Source organism: Mustelus asterias, chromosome 16, assembly GCF_964213995.1.
Source record: "Mustelus asterias chromosome 16, sMusAst1.hap1.1, whole genome shotgun sequence".
NCBI classification, from domain to species: domain Eukaryota; kingdom Metazoa; phylum Chordata; class Chondrichthyes; order Carcharhiniformes; family Triakidae; genus Mustelus; species Mustelus asterias.
The window spans coordinates 73,861,903-73,880,668 of record NC_135816.1 but is presented as its reverse complement, the minus strand read 5'-3'; the positions used below and the strand labels follow the sequence as shown (position 1 = coordinate 73,880,668).

The window sequence follows — 18,766 nt, the reverse complement described above, 5'->3', positions numbered from 1 at the left end:
AGCCCGACAAGCTCCCAAGATCTCTACATTCCTCCAGTTCAACCTCTTGCATACCCAAATTGTTATCACTTCACAATTGCTTTCAACTACCTGGGCCCTTAACTCTATATTCCCTTAGTTAACCTATTCATCTCTATATTTCTCTTTCCTCCACAATTGCCCTTGAACTGATTGTTGTGGGTCTGGAGTCACGTGTAGGATAGACCAGGTAAGGACCAGATAGATCTCCTTCCCTAAAGGGATGTTAGTGAACCAGATGGGTTTTTACAAAATCAACAAGGGCTTCATGGTCATCATTAGACTTTTAATTCCAGGTTTTTATTGAATTCAAATTTCACCATCTGCCAAGGTGGGATTTGAACCTGGGTCCCCAGAGCATTACCCTGGGTTTCTGGATTACCAGTCCAGTGACAATACTACTATGCCACTGCCTGACCTCCAGGTGCTATGTGAATGCAAGTTGTTGTTGTGATCACTATCCTCCAAGACTGCTATGACTTTGATTTTGTTACATCCTTGAAACTTTTTATGAACACATGGTCAAGATAAACATTTACTTTGATGGCACCCTTGGCATAATATTTACTAACTCTCACTCAAAAACAATCGTCTCTGTAATGGAGTGATTAATATCAGCCATTAAAATTAAGTTTCTGGTCTCTCAAAACCTATCTACTTTTGCACACTGCAAATTGTCCTCAGCATTATCATTGGGTGGCATGGTGGCACAGTGGTTAGCACTGTTGCCTCACAGTGCCAGGAACCTGGGTTCGATTCTCGGCTTGGGTCACTGTCTGTGTGGAGTTTGCACATTCTCCCTGTGTGTCTGTGTGGAGTTTGCACATTCTCCCTGTGTCTGCGTGGGTTTTCCCCGGGTGCTCCGGCTTCCTCCCACGGTCCAAAGATGTGCGGGTTAGGTTGATTGGCCATGCCAAATTGCCCCTTAGTATCAGGGAACTAGCCAGGGTAAATGCATGGGATTATGGGGATGGGGCCTGAGTGAGACTGTGGTCAGTGCAGACTCGATGGGCTGAATAGCCTCCTTCTGCAGTGCAGGATTCTATGATTATTAGGGGTCCATGGTTAAACAGCTCCTAACTCTGCAATACCACACCAATTCCAGCATCTAATTTCTAATGCTTCAATTGCCCTTGAACTGACTGGCTTGCTAGGCCATTTCAGACAGCATTTAAGAGTCAACCACATTGCTGTGGATCTGGCATTACATGTAAGTCAGATCACATAAGGTTGGCAGATTTCCTTCCTAACCATTTGGGTTTTTTTATGACGATTTACAATATCATTATTAGATTTTAATTCCAGATTTTGTTAAATTCAAATTTTGACATCTGCTATGGTGGGATTCCCAGAGCATTGCACTTGGGCTCAGGAGTATTCGTCCAGGGGCAATATCACTACACCATTGCCTCCTCTTCTGTTCCCCACTATCTATTCCCAATGTCTGGCTACCGGTTTTTTACCCTGTGGCCTGCCTCATATGAGATCCTGTCTCATATGAGATCCTGTTGTTGCCTCTTTCCACCTCCAAAATCACTTTCTCTAGAAAAGAAATGGCTTGGATTAAGATTATTAATGGGTTTGATAGGGCAAATGCAGGGAATATTCTTCCATTTATGAGGCCATAGATAGTGACAAATAAATCCGATAAGGAATATATTAGGAACAACTTTACTCCGAGAATATGGAACTTCCTTCCACACAAAGAAGTTGAGGTGAATTATGTAAATGTATTTGAGCGGAAACAAGTTAAATAGAAGGCTATGCTGATAGGACTAGGTGAAGGGGATGAAAGCACGTGTGTACGGTGCCTAGACTGGTGGAACTGTCTGTTTCTGTGCTTTAAATTCTATGTAACTGATTCCCTATTTCTCCCTCAGTATCCCCTTGACCCTATTCAGTTTGTCTATATTGTCCAAGTCCAATTATTTATGAAGGTATCATAGTTCTTATCCCATGCTTCGAGCCACTTGTTTATCTCCGCAATTGTTTTGGTGAACTACGTTACTTTTCCCACAGGACGAATGTATTGCTCTGCATTCTGACTGTCTTTTTGAGTTGTGAGCCATATATGGAGCTGTTAAAGCCCTTGTATTATTTCTCTTCCTGCCGACCTTTTAACCTTTCATCAATATCTACTGTTCTGCTGTCATGTAGATATTGTCCTGACACACGTAGCTTTCCAAGTTCCACAGCAAAGTCGTTTCCGACCGAATGAACAAGTGGCTATTTCATCCCATGAGCCTGCACTGCCATTCGGTTTGATCATGACTGCCCCGTAACTTCACTCAGTTTACCTGCCTTTGTTCCGTACCAAAAAGCTATCAATCTAATTATTAAATCTTCAGTTGACCCTGAGTCTTGACTTTTTTTTTGGGGGGGGGATAGAAGGAGAAAGCTCCAAATTTCCACTCCCCACTCTGTGAAGTGCTTCCTGCACTGGATGACCGGATTCTAATTTTAATGTTGGACCCCATCGCCAGAGGAAATAGTTTCTCTCCATCTACAACCTCCAATCATCTCAAACACCTCAATTAGATCACCCCTTAGTATCAGGAAGGCAGTACAATCCCGAGACTGTGCAACCTGTCCTCAATTTAACCCTTTTAGCTCCTCCGTACTGCAGCACCTCTCGGTGACCCTGCAAACAGTAGCTTTGTCGATTTTCTGAGATACCTATTCTTCCTCTACCTGCTGCAATGTTGGACAATGCCCGGTATCTCTTCACTACCGTTAGGTGAGAGGCTTAACTTTAATGCCGCTGTGCCTCTTTCCTGCTGCTGATTAAGTCCCCTTTTCTTTTCCTGAGTGCTCGCCGTACACCCCATCTAGTAGTCTGAGGCATGAGGAGGAGGCAGTTTGAGGCAAAAGATTCTGCAGCGATGGCGGTGAATTAGCAATCTTCCAGTCTGTTGCTTATGATTGAATCCACCCCCAACTCCCCACTGCAGCTTGGAATCAGTGTGTGCGAGAGAGAGAGAGAGTGGTTCTGATGCGGTTGGACACTGCCAAGCTGTATGGGAGGAGCTTGTGCTGATGCAGCATACGGCTTCAGCAGCAGCAGTCTCATGCAGCACTGTACAGAGAGAGAGGGATCAACACAGGAGGTGCTGACGCATTTTGTGTGCCTGAAGTAACTACAGAATTTTAATACTGAAATCCTCTCTCAGATGCCTGCCTGCTTCACACGCACTCACATCTTTTGGTTGAGCTCTGGGCTGACTGATGTCAAAAAGGCAAACTTTAAAACACCTCTGGAATAATTCATTTTTAAAAAAAATTGCACTTGAGGCTATTTTTTTTTCTTCTTTTAAGAGCCATTAAACAAAAGGACACGCAGTGTGCGGGTCACACCAGAAGCATGTCCTGCTAGCGGGGCTCTGGGGACTGCGGAAGGAGCTATTCAGCCCTGTGCGTGTACATCTTGTGGAAGGAAGCTTTGACAGTGTTCAGCAGGTTTGGGCTATGTCGCGCCGTGCTGGGCTCTCCCTCCCGTCCCACTAGGGCAATGGGATCGTGGATACCTGCCTGCTTCATTTTCAAATCTCCAAGTAATCCGGCTGTAAATGGAGGAGGAGATTGACACCCGCAAAATCAACAACAGTTTTCTACGTGACCATAACTATGCAACTGAAGGTATTTACAGCCATTTAACCCGGGTGGTTTATTTAAATGTGTCTGTGCCGTGCGTGATATGACTGTCTTGCTCCCTCCTTTTTTTCTAATTGGCATTTGGACCATTTTGAGTAACAGTCGCCGAATTGGGTCCTATTGCGGAATGAAATGATGTTTCAGCACATCCTTTGCCTGGTACCCAAGGAAGATGACTAAAAGGACAGAAGACAAGTGTGACTGAGTTAAGATCGCAGTGCTGCAGTCATAGGGGACAGGGAATCGGTGAACGAATTCATTAAAAAATATATAAAACAAACTCCCCTGGATATAGGATCTACCAGAAAATATAGCTTCTTTTAAGAAAGGGGGATGGGTGGGGAGGAGGGAGGGGATGGGTTGCTGAAATTGGTGATCCGCAGTTACGCGTAGGATTCCAAAGCACACGCTGCTGAAATATCCAAGATCTTGACATCCTCTAAAATCGAGAAAAAAAGATCAGATTCCTTCATTACCTGTAAGGCGAACTGCAGTTATTCCGTTAGCACAGATTCCGGGTTATGTAATACGATGAACTCGACTGGCCACTGTCCAGGTGAGATGCCATTCAGTATCAATCTTCCCTTTGCAATGTGAAAATGGGCCCTTGGTACAATCCAGATTTCAATGCGAGCATTCTTTCTTTCTAGGTTGCAAGCATTATGCAGATTTTAAAAAAATAAAAATACTCGAGGATTCATCGTTGCTGATCATTAGATTTCAAAATACATGTTTGCTGTTTGGTTCAAGGTCTATAAATGCCCACAGACAGCCCCCGGGGTCATGGGAGAATAATCTAAAAGAAATCCTTGAACGACAGGAGAAAAGGATTAGAGATCAATCTTTTTCCTATTGTTTCATCTCTTGAAACTTTATTTGCCTTGTATCTTTAACGGCAAAATTCTAACTTTGACCTTTATATGATGACCTCAGGAGCCTGCAGCACGAGATTTTCTGTTTCTTTGCTGTTCAGCTGACAGGTGTCCTTTCTGCACTCCCACCATTCCCTGCAATGCATTTGTTGCTGCATTTTATCTGTTGAGCTAAGGTTTTTTTTTATCTTTATTTTTTTTAAATCCCGTAAATATGAAAGGGAATGTAATGTTTCCAGATTTCATCTGAGGCTCTTCTATCAAATTGAGCCGAGTGGGTGAGGGGTGCCTCTAGAGATCACTGCAGACTTGTTGCCAATGACGATGCCTGTGCTCCTGTATTGAGAAATCCCTCTCACAGAGCTGCACTTAGAATTGGCTTTAATGGATTGAAACATTATTATGGAATTTTATTTCCCTTGGTTGACATGACTGCTTATTTGCAGCTACTAAAACCCTTATGTGATCATTTTGGTGGTACTTTCTATATCTGTAAGCAAGAGCAGCAGGAAGACCAGTGTCAGTTCTGCAATTGAATCAGATTCTGTCAGGCTCAAGTGGTGCAGTTAGTGATGACCTTAACATTTCAAGCAAGTACATTAAGGAACTGTCGTTAGAGATGCCAGGAGTACATTTGCATCATAGTGCATCTACATATGTATGAAATGGAGCCAAGTATCTCTACATATCAGTGTTACTGCATCATACTGTATTAAAAATCGACATGATTCCCTCTAAACCTGCATTCACATTCTCTCCTTAACCATTCATAATTTCAAATGCAACAATCTGAAGAACTATTGTTAAGAGTGTATAGTAGATTCCTGAAAATATGAAATATATTTATTGATGATGTACACTATCACTTCCTGCAGGTTCTTGATGGTAAATTCTGAAACAGGACCAGGGTAGGACTGGGAGTGACTGCTGTTCTTACTGAGATACTTCTAGGGGGATTTACAACAGCGTCACTCCACAGCCTGGTTTCCTTTGTGAATGCTTGGAAAGGATTATGAATCTAGACCCATCGAGCTTGTTGCCTTTAATTTTTGGCTAGCTCAAACTAATTTGTGTGCAAAAGCAGGGGAGAATACAGTTGTGGGCCCCTGTTGTAGTTGACTGGTTTAATCTCCTGAAAAAAGCCTATTGTCAATTTGTTCTGCTCCATGCCTGATCATTTTTGACTATGGTGTACAACTCTGCTCAGGAGGGAAAATTGGCACTCCTGTGAGGGATCTGAAGCCTTGTATATTACTGAGAATGGAACATAAAGTTATGCTGAAGTGGGAAGAGACTTGTGCAAATTCTGAATGCTGACATAGACAGTTGTAACAGTAGAAACCGGCTGTGCTGTAGACTTTATGTAATTCTACATAAATGATCTTGTAGGTTTTGGAGCTTAACCATCCAACTACAATCAATCTTTCTGTCTTCAACTACCTGGGAGTGGCAGTGGATTGATAATAGAAGACAATTCAGAAGACCCCAAAGCTCAAACTACATGTTTCCCCATGTGCATGACTTTATATTGCCATTTTTCCAAAATGATTTCTCACAACCTTTGAATAAAATTAATAGTTAAATGTGCAATATTTATTAATTGCAGTGACTTTAGATAATTATGCAGAGGGATGCCAGTCCTCCAGGATTGTCCTTGAGTCTCCAGGAATTCAAGATTAATCTCCAGGACACTGCTGTGAGCAACCTGGGTAGAAAATCATAGAAGCATTAAAATATATGCATTTGTTTTCTTTATATGCTTTCATTCATTAAATCTAGAAGCATTGGAGTTGGGAAAGATGGGGAAAATTAAGAATGATGGTGCTTGTATAAAGCGATGAAACGTTATCTGGTTTCTTTCGATATTAAAAAGCCTGACATCTCTGAACAATAGTCTGCATTCCACACTCAGCCCACATCTGCTGAGCTCTCAAAATGGAAAGAAAATCCAAAAGTCATATTCTTAAATGGCTTCAAATTTTCGCAAACCCTGTCTTCTGGATTGGCTATTCAAAGATTGGAATGCACTGAGTCACCCAGTAATTAAAACTACCTTAACTGACAGAGGAGGAACAATAACATCTGTAACCCTTGACTGACCTTGTCCACCTTTTGTAATGTGAAGCGATTCAAATTTGTATACAAACATTACAAAAAGACAGATTACAGTAGACAGGGACCCAGGTTCAATTCTGGCCTTTGGAAACTGTGTGTGTGGAGTTCGTTCTCTCCGTGTAGGCATAGGTTTCCACTGGGAGCTCCGATTGCCTCCCACACTCCAAAGTGCGGGTTAGGTTGACATGCTAAACTGTCTCTTGGTGTCAGGAGGATTAGCAGGGTAAACACCACGTGGGCCAATCGCTCGCCTACCTGAATCCCTCCCGGGCCAGCCCAATTCCCCCCCCCCCCCCCCCCCCCCCCCGCGATGATCAGCCCCGATCACCCTCCTTCCTCTCCCACCGATCCCATTTACAAAGTGGCAGCGGGTCTTGCCCCACCTCCAGTATGCCCCACCCCCTCTGGCCCCACCCCATCGCAGTGCCTGGTGGGCTGTGCCACAGTGGACAGTGCCAGTTTGTCCCTTGGGCGGTGTTGGGCTGGTGCTGCCAGGCTTGCCCCCGACCACCTAGGGGGCGTCAATGGCCTCTGTCCCCACCAGCGACGCAAGGATGCCTGTTAACTGGTTAGTGGTGAGCAGTTGTAAACCCCACTGTGCGAATCACTACTAGTGGGTGGGTGGGGGGGGACCGCTAGCGGACTAAGAGGCTGCCGTCCTGGGCCCGCTAATTATATGGAAATCTTAATTTTGATGACATTTCCATATGTTAATTAGCTCCACGCCAGTTTGTGGCACAGAGCTAATTGCGTTAAGAAAAAGCGCCAGTGAGACTCATGGCCATCTAAAGACCCCTGGCTGTTGTCTCCTGGCCCACTGTGCTGCTCGACAAAAACAAAAACGCTCTTGATAGTATCTTGAGTATCGACATATAAGATCATTACCACAAGAACTGAGGGATGAGAAGCAAAGCAAATTTATTTTTATACAGAAGATTGTAGGACTAGGAATGCCCGCACCCCCCCTTTTCCCCCTCCCTAAAAACAAGTGATGGATTCAGACTCTGCAAAATAGTTTTTTGAAATGGAAGAAAATAAATTGTTAAACGGTGGCACAGTGGTTAGCACTGCTGTCTCACAGCTCCAGGGTCCTGGGTTTGATTCCGGCCTTGGGTGACTGTGTGAGTTTGCACGTGCTCCCCATGTCTGTGTGGGTTTCCTCTGGTCACTCCGGTTTCCTTTCTCAGTCCAAAGATGTGCAGGTTAGGTGGATTGGCAATGATCAATGTGCAGGGTTACGGGGATAAGGGAGGGAGTGGACCAAGGTAAAGTGCTCTTTCGAAGGGTCGGTGCAGACCCGATGGGCAGATTGGCCTCCATCTGCACTGTAGGAATTCTATGGAAAAAATTAAAAAGGGCAGAGAAACGAGATTACTTGGATAGCTCTTTCAAAGATCTAGCACAGGTTTTATTTGAGTGGCCTCCTCCTGCACTATAAAATCTCATGGGCAGTAGCAGTGATTTATACAAGGAATTGTTTTCAAAGAAATGGAAAGGATAAATAAAGAAGATGATTAGGAAAATAAGAAGTGAACGCCTGAACGTTGTTTGAAGTACCTATACTGCTTTAAACTCAGAATCTGGATTATGCAGCCATTGGCAACAGCATTAATATATCAGCTAGACCATTTAAACAGGTTAAAGGGAAACCTGATGACCTTGGCAGACCTGTGTGCAGTAGGCCTGGTGATGCTCTACATTACAAAATCATGTGCTACTTTGAATTTACTGTGTGTTTTCTTTCTCTTACAAGGCTAACAGGAGTAAGCAGTGCTTTTCACTGACTGGTATTTTAGAATTAATTTCTGGTAATTGCATTTTGTTGATGCTTCACTGTTGTGGCCTTCAGCCAAGTTTAAGGAGTGGCATTGTTCCCTCTAGTTTCTTTTACAAATGCCTCACTGTCTTGGTGTCGTGCTTCGTCTTTTTCATGTTTTTGGCAACAAACGTATCTTTGCAGAATTAAAACACTTGTGGACTTGAAGAACTTTGCTCTGGCAGATGGGTCAATATTCGTGTATTCAAAACTCTGAGCTGATTTTCCTTTTCAATATAAGCAAAAGGATGACCTTTGGGAGATTGAGTTAGATATACTTGTATGAAGCTGTGTAATTCAGCATTAGGTAAACTTTTGATATTAATATTAACACACAATGTAAATGAGTCAGTGAACTCTTTTGGTAGGAGGAAAATAATGTTTTCTTCCAAAGGATTTAAAATTTACAGCACATAAACAGGCCACTTGCCCAACGGGGCTATTTATCTTCCAAATGCGCCTCCTTGCACCCTACTTCATCTCACCCTATCAGCATGACCTTTCTATTCCATTTTCCCTTATGAAACCAGAAATGCCAGCTTATAACTAGTGGGAAAGGATGAACAGGCTGGTTATCCTTTCTCTTGACTGGTGTAAATACATTTAAGGAAAGGCTCGATAAGTATATAAGGGTGTAGGGAGTAGAGTGTTATGCTAATCCAGTCTGCTGAGCAAGAATGGGAAGACATTCGACTGGAATATGAATGTTAGCATAGGCTGATTGGGCCAAATGGCTTCTTTACTGCATTATATTCTATTTAATCTACCTTCTCCTTAGTTGCCTTTATATTATAATCCTTGTGGTAGCAAGTTCCACACCCTAACCACTCTGGGAAAAGGAGTTTTTCTGAATTTCTGATTGGATTTTTTATTGATTATTTTATATTAATGAACTCACGTCTGGGATTCTCCTTGCACCTAATTCTCCTACACATCTTCCCTACACCTAATTTTCATAATTTTGAAGATCCTCGGGGAAGACAGTGGCAATCCAGAGGCTCAAGCTAATGCTCTGGGGACATGAGTTCAAATCCCACCATGGCAGCTGGTGGGATTTAAATTCAATGAACAAATCTGGAATTACATGCTAGTTTTAGTAAAGGTGTCCATGAAACCATTGTCAATTGTTGTAAAAACTCATCTGGTTCACTAATGTCCATCCTTACCCAGTCTAGTCTAGCTGTCACTCCAGACCCATAGCAATGTCATTGACTCAACTGCAATGTTATTCAGCCAGCCTACACTGTCTGTACTCATCCTTTGACACTCTTGATAGCCCGACACTAACAGGCAATCATCACACTGCCTATATATTCTGTGCTTGAGCACCTTGCTCCACTTCACCTGATGAAGGAGCAGCGTTCTGAAAGCTTGTAATTTCAAATAAACTTGGTGGACTATAACCTGGTGTTGAGTAACACCTCACCTTGTCCACCCCAGTCCAACATCAGCTTCTCCATGTCATTAGAATAAAGGAAGTTCTCAACAGTGAGAGAATTGAAACTGTGGAGGAGCAATAAGATTTAGGCATCTGTGTATACATGTCACTAAAAGTTAGCACCCAGACAGAAAAAAAAATCAAGACATTAAATGGAATATTAGCTTTCAACTAAAGAGGATTGGAATCCAAAATTAAGGAAACTTTGCTTCAGGTGTATAGAGTCTTTGCACAATAGTTAGCACAGCTGCCTCATAGTGCCAGGGACCCCGGGTCCGATTCCTGGCTTGGGCCACTGTCTGTGGGGAGTCTGGACGTTCTTCCCGTGTCTGCGTGGGTTTCCTCCAGGTTCTCCGGGTTCTTCCCATAGTCCGAAAGACATGCTGACCGTCCTAAATTCTCCCCCCGTGTACTCAAACAGGTGCCGGAGTGTGGCGTCTAGGGGATTTTCACAGTAACTTAATTGCAATGTAAGCCTACTTGTGACTAATAAATAAACTCTAACTTTTTAGTCAGACCCCACCTGGAGTACTGTGTTCAGTTTTGAGCACTGATACTCAGGAAAGGTATATTGGTCTTGGAGAGGGTGAAGCACAAATTTACCAGAATCACAATGGAACTTAATGGGTTAATTTATGAGAATAGATTGTATGAACCTCCCTTTGGTTTTTAAGGCTAAGAGAAGATCCACTTGAGGTTTTAAAAATGATAGATATTCAAATGAGGCTTGATGCAGTGAAATTATTTCCTCTATAACAGTGGTTCCCAAACTTCTTTCACTGGGCCGCACTTTCGGAATAAAAATTTGCTCGTGCCACACCGAATTTCTTATTGATAAGAAATACATTCAAAAACAACTCCTAGCAGTGCTTGATTCATAACATAGAACACAACTGCTTTATAATATGATCATGGGACATCCAGAAAGTATAAAACAATGCTTTTGCTCTCACTTTGGAAAAATATCGATCCATGTTTAAATGTTTCTTTGATTGTCCTTGAATCTTCCCGCCACACTTGCCATCCTCTCTCACCGCACCAGTGTGGTGCGCCGCACCCTTTGGGAACCACTGCTCTATAAGGAAATCCAGAACAAAGGGGGAACAATCTTAAAGTTAGAGCTAGCTCGGTCAATCATTATTGAAATTCCATAGTGCTTTTTCCACACAAATGGAAATCTGGAACTCTCTTCCCTCAAAAGGCCAAGAATGCTAGGGATCAGTTGAAATTTTGAAGATTGAGATCAATATTTTTTTCTTGGATAAGGGTATAAAGTGGTTACTAAACACAATTAGATCCCTTGGGTTTGATGCATGGATTGAGGTTTGGTTAATGGACAGAAAACAGAGTGTAGGAAAAGCGGGACATATCCTGGTAAGCAGGCTGAGATTAGCGGTGTACTGGAAGTATCAGTGCTTGGCCCATAACTATTTACAGTCTATGTCAATGACTGGGATGAGGGGACTGAGTGTAATGTGTCCAAGTTTTTTGACGATCCTAGGTAAGGTAGGAAAGTAAGAGGTGAGGATGATGCGAAGAGTTTGCAAAGGGTTGTAGATAGGTTAAAATGAATGGTGAGATAGAATAACATTTTGGGAAATGTGAAGCTATCCACTGTGGAAGGAAACATCAAAAACAGAACAATTTTTAATGGTGAGAGACTGGGAAATCTTTGGCTTCCACAGAGACCCTGGGCATCATTGTTCACAAATCATAGGAAGTTAGCATGTAAGTACAGCAAGCAGGTAGAAAAGCAAATGGTTGGTAGCATTGATTACAAAGGGATTCGAGTATAAGAGTTCAGAAAACTTACCACAGTTGAAAAGGGCCATTGTGAGACCACACTTGAAGTACTATGTACAGTTTTGATCTCCTTTACTAAAAAATAATATACTTATCTCAGAGGGAGGGCAACAATAGTTCACTAACTGTCCTGGGATTGGGGAATTGTCCAAGGAGGAGGCATTGAGTAAATCCGATTTATATTCCATAGGATTTAGAGAAATGAGAGATGACTTCATTGAAATGTATAGAATTCTTAAGAGCTTGATAGGGCAGATGCTGAAAAGATGGTTTCCCTGGCTAGAGAGTTGAGAAGTGAGAGACACTGTTTCAAGGGAAGGGGTCAGTCATTTAGGTCTGAGAGAAATTCCTTCATTCAGACTTGTGAATCTTTGGAATTCTCTGCTCTGGCGAGCTGTGGATACTTCATCGATGAGTATATTCAAGATGATGGATGATAGATCATTGGGTAGAAGGAGACAGTGTGGGAAGGAGTTAGACAAGATATGAAATGATCATATTGAATAGTGAAACAAATCTGAGGGGCCAAATACCACCTTCAGGTCCGAGGGAATTTTCACAATAACTCCATTGCAGTGTTAATGTAAGCCTTATTTGTGACTAATAAATAAACTTTACTTTTATTTATTCTTTTGTTCTTGGGGAGAGAGTACAGGTAAATGAAGTTGAGCTACAATTCATCAATGCTCTAATTGACTAGGCTTATGGCTGAGTCTTGTTCCTGAGTTATACAATTGGATGTAATGCAGTAGGGGAGTAATCTTAAAAAGACAGTGAATCAGGGATATTTGTTGAGGTCAAATCCTGTTTAAAATTCATCTTCAAGGACTATTTCAAAGAGCCTACTTATAAATGCTGTGATCAGCTCCCTGATGCTGATGTACTACATGACTTGAGCTTATTTGGTATTCATAATAAACATCTGGTTTAGGAAGGGTACAGTGCTGGATGACTGACTATAAATTTCTCTCTTCCCCGTCCATGCAATGGTGGAGAATTTGCTGAGGTCGGGTCTTACAGGTAAACTTGCTCCAGTAGCCACCTCACCTGTGAATTTGGGCAGATGGTTTGAGTGCAGGGAACATCAAAGCTGATGCAAGCCATCAACTCATGTCCATGTTTTTCTTCAGTAAGTTGTTCAGTAGAAATCAGGAGTGAACTGAGCACATTCTTTAGATTTAAGATGGCTTCCTTCTCAAAACGCTGCTTTTCTACTGATGATGAATGTCTTTATGATCATGATATAAACTGAAATGATTTTAGCTACATCTTAAAAGGTCCAATCTTGGAAAGTTACACCAATCTTATATTGTCTTAAAAAATTACGCTTCATAGCTGTGTCAGGAAAGGACAATTACATCATTTTTTCTTTTGTGAGGTGAAAGTGACTGTCCTTGACATCAAGGCAGCATTTGACCAAATGTGGCATCAGGGAGCCCGAGCAAAACTGAAGTCAAAAGGATTCAGTGGGACAACTCCCCACCGTGTGGAATTATACCTAGCACAAAGGAAGATGTTTGTGGGGTTGGACCCCAAACATCTCCGCCCCAGGCCTTCACTGCAGGAGTTCCTTAGGGTGATGTCTAGGCTCAACCATCTTCAGCTGCTTCATCAATTACTTTCCTTCCAACATTAGGTCAGAAGGTGGGATGTTCACAGATGATTGTGCAGTGTTCAGTGCCATTCATGACTCCTTAGACAACGAAGCCATCCATGCTCAGATGCAGCAAGACCTGGACAATATTCAGGCTTGGGCTAATAAATGACAAATAACATTTATGCCACACAGGTGCCAGGCAATGACCACCTTCAACAAGACAGAATCTAACCATCTCACCTTGATATCCAACATCATTACCTTCTCTGAATCTTCACACTATCAAGATCCTGGAAGTTACCATTGACCAGAAATTGAACTGGACCAGCCATATAAACACTGTGGTGGCAGAGGCTCAGAATCCTGAGGTGTGTAACTTACCTCCTTATTCCCCAAAGCCTGCCCATAATCTACAAGACACAAGTCAGGTGATGGACTACTCCATTTGACTGGATGAGTACAACTCCAAGAATACTTGAGAAACTCGACACCATCCAGGACAAAGCAGCCCATCCACCATGTTAAACATTCATTCACTTTTGCACTGATGCACAGTGGCAGCAGTGGGTACCATCTACAAGATACACTACAGATACTTACCAAGAGTCCTTTAAAAGCATCTTCCAAACCCATGACGTCTACCACCTAGAAGGACAAAGGTAGTAGATTCATAGGAATCACCACAACGTGGAAGTACTCCTCCCAGTCACACACCAACCTGACTTGGAAATATATCGCCATTCCCTCACTGTCATAGAATCATAGAATCCATGCAGTGCAAAAGAGGCCACCCGGCTCATCGAGTCTACACCAACTGTCTGATAGAGTAACTTATCCAGGGCACCTCCCCACCCGATCCCTGTAACCACACACATTTCTCATGTCTAATCCATGTACTCTAAACATCTTGGAACACTCAGGGCAATTTACCATGGCCAATCTAATCTGCACATTTTGGACTGTCAGAGGAAACCGGAGCACCCAGAGGAAACCAATGCAGTCATTGGAAGAATGTGCAAACTCCACAAAGATAGTCACCCAAGACCGGAATTGAACATAAGTCTCTGGCGCTGTGAGACAGCATTGCTAACCACTGTGCCACCATGCCGTCCGTGACACCCTGCCTAACAGCACTGAAGGTGTACCTGTACGGCATGGTTTGCAGTGGTTCAAGAAGACAGCTCACTACCACCTTCACAAATGCAATTAGAGATGGACAACAAATACTGGTCTTGTCAGTGACACTCGCATCCCACAAAAGAAAAAAATAAGTATACAAAAATGATGGAAGTTTTTAAACCTCTGAATTGTTTCCCTCCTTTGCATACAAGTGAATTGGATTTCTTAAAAGTAAAGATTGTCAGGCCTTTGAGGGAACGCATGTGAGTGGGATCAAGTGTTAACTTAATTTATTCATGTCGCAAGTAGGCTTACATTAACGCTGCAATGAAGTCACTGTGAAAATCTCCTAGTCGCCACACTCCGACGCCTGTTCGGGTTCACTGAGGGAGAATTTAGCATGGCCAATGCACTTAACCAGCACGTCTTTCGGACTGTGGGAAGAAACCGGAGCACCTGGGGAAACCCACGCAGACACGGGGAAAACGTGCAGACACTGCACAGACAGTGACCCAAGCTGGGAATTGAACTCGGGCCCCTGGCGCTGTGAGCAGCAGTGCTAATCACTGTGCCACCCTGCCAAAGAGCCAGCACAATAAGATGGGTTAAATGGCCTCATCCTCCACTGTATGAGCCTATGATTCTATGAAATATATATTTAATGGAATTTATCATGTTAAGTTGGATGACGCTATGGCCAGAATTCTCCGGCCGTTCACGCCAGCAGGATTCTCTGGTCCTGCCGGCAGTGCACCCTGCTCATGGATTTCCAGGTGGCATGTGGTGACGTCAATGGGAAATCCCATTGACAACATCGGGACCAGAGAACCCCGCCACCAGTGAACGTCACACCACCCCCTGTCGCCAAGAAACACGCTGCTGGGATTCTGGAAAATCCCACCCAACTGTTTATAATGACAGGAGTGTTTTATATAGTGTGATTTGCAATGTATTCTGCTTTGAAGGAGAAGTTGTTTAAGGTAGTTATTTACCTAAATGTTGTCAGTTTAAAACATTTAAATCATCTAGAACCAGGGGACACAGTCTCAGAATAAGTGGCAAGTCATTTAGGACTGAGATGAGGTGGGTGTTAAATCTTTAGAATTCTCTAGCCCATAGGGCTGTGGAGTCTCTGTTATTGAGTATGTTCAAGACTGAGGTCAGTATATTCCAAGATATTAACAATATCAAGAGATGTGGGGATATTGCGGAAACATAGCATGGTCTAGTCAAATACCGGACAGGCTCAAAGGGCTGAATGGCCTACTCCTGCTCTTATTTCCCATGTTCCTAAGTAGCATTGACTTTATATGTAACATCTTCATTGCGTATACCTGCTCATAGCATTGGGTCCTTAACTGCTTCACAGGTTTTCATCAACTCTAAGATATTGTGAATTCTAAGCAGAAAATCATACATTAGCTGCCAGGATTTAACATTTCCCTCAAGTGGCAAGTCATGGGACCCAGATCTCGCAATCAGCACAATATCCTTTCTTTTGTCTTTTTTTTTAAAGCAGAATGCTTCATTGTGTTTATCAAACTGAAATATTCATGTAGCAAAGTTTCTTTGGCCTGTGCCAGTGTTTATGCTCCACACGAGTCTCCACCCACTTTATTTCATCTCACCCTATCAATTTATCCTTCTATTCACTTCTCCCACATTGACCTATGTAGCTTCCCCTAATATATAATGAGGGGTAAAACAGAAATTTGAGGTGGTCAGAAAAGTTTGCTACAGATACTAAAGTAGTCATTCATTGGTGAGTGAATTGTGAATCACTAACGTTTCTTTCATAACTCAGTTTAAATTCTCATGCTGGAATAATCCATTTCTCATGCTGGTTTAAGCTTATTTCTTAGTGTCACAAGTAGTCTTACATTAACACTGCAATGAAGTTACTGTGAAAATCCCCTAGTCGCCACACTCTGGCGCCTGTTCAGGTACACTGAGGAAGAATTTTAGCATGGCCAATGCACCTAACCAGCAACCTTTGGACTGTGGGAGGAAATCGGAGCACCCGGAGGAAACCCACGCAGACACAGGTCAAACGTGCAGACTCTGCACAGACAGTGACCCAAGACAGGAATCAGACCTGGGTCCCCGTGAGGCAGCAGTGCTAACCACTGTTCTACCGTGCTGCCCATTGCTCCTGTTTAAAGATTTCTCATTTCTCTCTGTCGGTGGATGGAAAGTGTACAGTGACATAGAGCAGCAATTTTCAACCAGGGATCCAGGGCCTCCCAGAATCTGCAAGAAGGTTTGAAGGGGTCGCCAAATATAATTGCAGGATGTAGATCCTCATTTATAAATGAAAAATCTGATCTCTATGTTCCAGAATCAGGTACACTGGGTATAAAAAGTCTTTTTTTTAAAGAAAAGTATCCATCTGCTTTTTTTCTTGCTTGTTGATTTTTTTTCCAATCACCAGAAATATCCTCTGTAAAGCTGTCCCGATTATTTTCAAAATTCAAATACAAACCTTTCCTGTTTCCCACTGTTACATTTACCGTTTCCTGTAAGTTTACCAAATCCTATCTATCTCCGCTTTTAAAAATTGAGGATCGTTGGGGTTGTATTTGCTTTAAAACATGATTTTAATATGTGTTCACTGTTATCAACCATTTTCTTTAGAAGAGAAATGAGCTCTTTTCCCCCCTCAATTCATTCAACTGGCAGCTGATCATTTCCATACTTTTGTGTTTATGGAGTCAAAGAATCACAGAATCACGTTAGGGGAAGTGGTGGTGGAGTGGCAGTATCATTGAACTGACGATCCAAAGACCCAGGCGAATGCTCTGAGGACACTGGTTCAAATCCCACCATGGCAGCTGGTGGAATTTAAATTCAATTAATAAATCTGGAATTAAAAGCTAATTTATTGTTATAAAAACCCATCTGCTTTACTAAGGCCCTTTAGGGAAAGAAGCCTGTCATCTTTGCCTAGTCTGTCTTACATGTGACTCCAGGCCCACAAGTTGACTCTTAAATCATAGAAAGAATCATAGAAACCCTACAGTGTAGAAAGAGGCCATTCGGCCCATCGAGTCTACACCGACCACAATCCCACCCAGGCCCTACCCCCATATCCCTACATATTTACCCGCTAATCCCTCTAACCTACGCATCTCAAGGGGCAATTTTTAGCACAGCCAATCAACCTAACCCGCACATCTTTGGACTGTGGGAGGAAACCGGAGCACCCGGAGGAAACCCACGCAGACACGAGGAGAATGTGCAAACTCCACACAGATAGTGACCCAAGCCGGGAATCGAACCCAGGTCCCTGGAGCTGTGAAGCAGCAGTGCTAACCACTGTGCTACCGTGCCGCCCTCTGAATGCCCTCTGAAATGACCTAGCAAGCCACTCAATTGTATGAAACCGCTAAGAAGTCTAAAAGAGGAATGAAGCCAGAGAGACCACCCGGAGTCCATCAACCCTGTAAAGTGCTCCTTACTATATCTGGGTGATTGTGCCAAAATTGGGAGATCTGTCCCACAAACTAGTCAAGCAACATCCTGACATAGTCATATTCACACAATAATATCTTACAGATAATATCCCTGTGGTAACTTGACCACAAAAATTCAATGATTCTATGATTGAAAAAGGTAGTTGAATGTGTTGTGATATTCAACTTACTTAACTTATAAAAATATTGAAACACAGTACAGCATGAACTTAGAACTGGAGACAGCTCGTTACACAGATCCCTCGTGGTAAAACCTGCGAACGCTCACGCTACTAAGAATCCAAGGGATTAGCACTGATGCTTCACAGCGCCAGGGACCCGGGTTCGATTCTCGGCTAGGGTCACTGTCTGTATGGAGCTTGCAAGTTCTCCCCGTGTCTGCGTGGGTTTCCTCCGGGTGCTCCGGCTTCCCCCCATAGTCCAAAGATGTGCGAACTAAGAAACAATAGAGGTGCCTTTACAATGCTGGGTGTGTTCTATAGGAAACCAACCTGTGGGAAAGATATAGAGGAATAAATTTGCAAAACAATTGCAGAGAAATGCAGTAATGGGGAGACTTCAATCATCCGAATAGAAACTGGGATAGTATTATTGTAAAGTACAGAGCAAGGGAAGAATTCCTGAACTGTGTCAAGAAGAATTTTCCTGATCAATATGTTTCTGGCCTAACAAGGAAGGAGGCATTACTGGATTTCATTCTGGGGAATAAGGTGGGTCAAATGAATTAAGTGCCATTTGGGAACATTTAAGGATGTGATCATTGTATCATAAGGTTTAGATTAGCTATGCAAAAGGAAAAGGAGAAATCAAGAGTAAAAATAACTAATTAGAGGAGGGCCAATTTCAATTGGTTGAGAATAGTTA

At 42.7% G+C, this 18,766-nt stretch overlaps 1 protein-coding gene across 1 annotated transcript in view; it reads left to right on the top strand.

Annotated features, from left to right (window-relative positions):
- Positions 1-3,098: 3,098 nt before the first annotated feature.
- The window catches only part of ppp2r2bb (protein phosphatase 2, regulatory subunit B, beta b), a 232,351-nt gene continuing 216,683 nt past the window's right edge, over positions 3,099-18,766 (top strand). Inside the window, exon 1 of the mRNA XM_078231655.1 lies at positions 3,099-3,654. Coding sequence (XP_078087781.1) covers positions 3,585-3,654 — 70 coding nt within the window. The 5' untranslated portion in view covers positions 3,099-3,584. The remainder of the gene's footprint in view (positions 3,655-18,766) is intronic.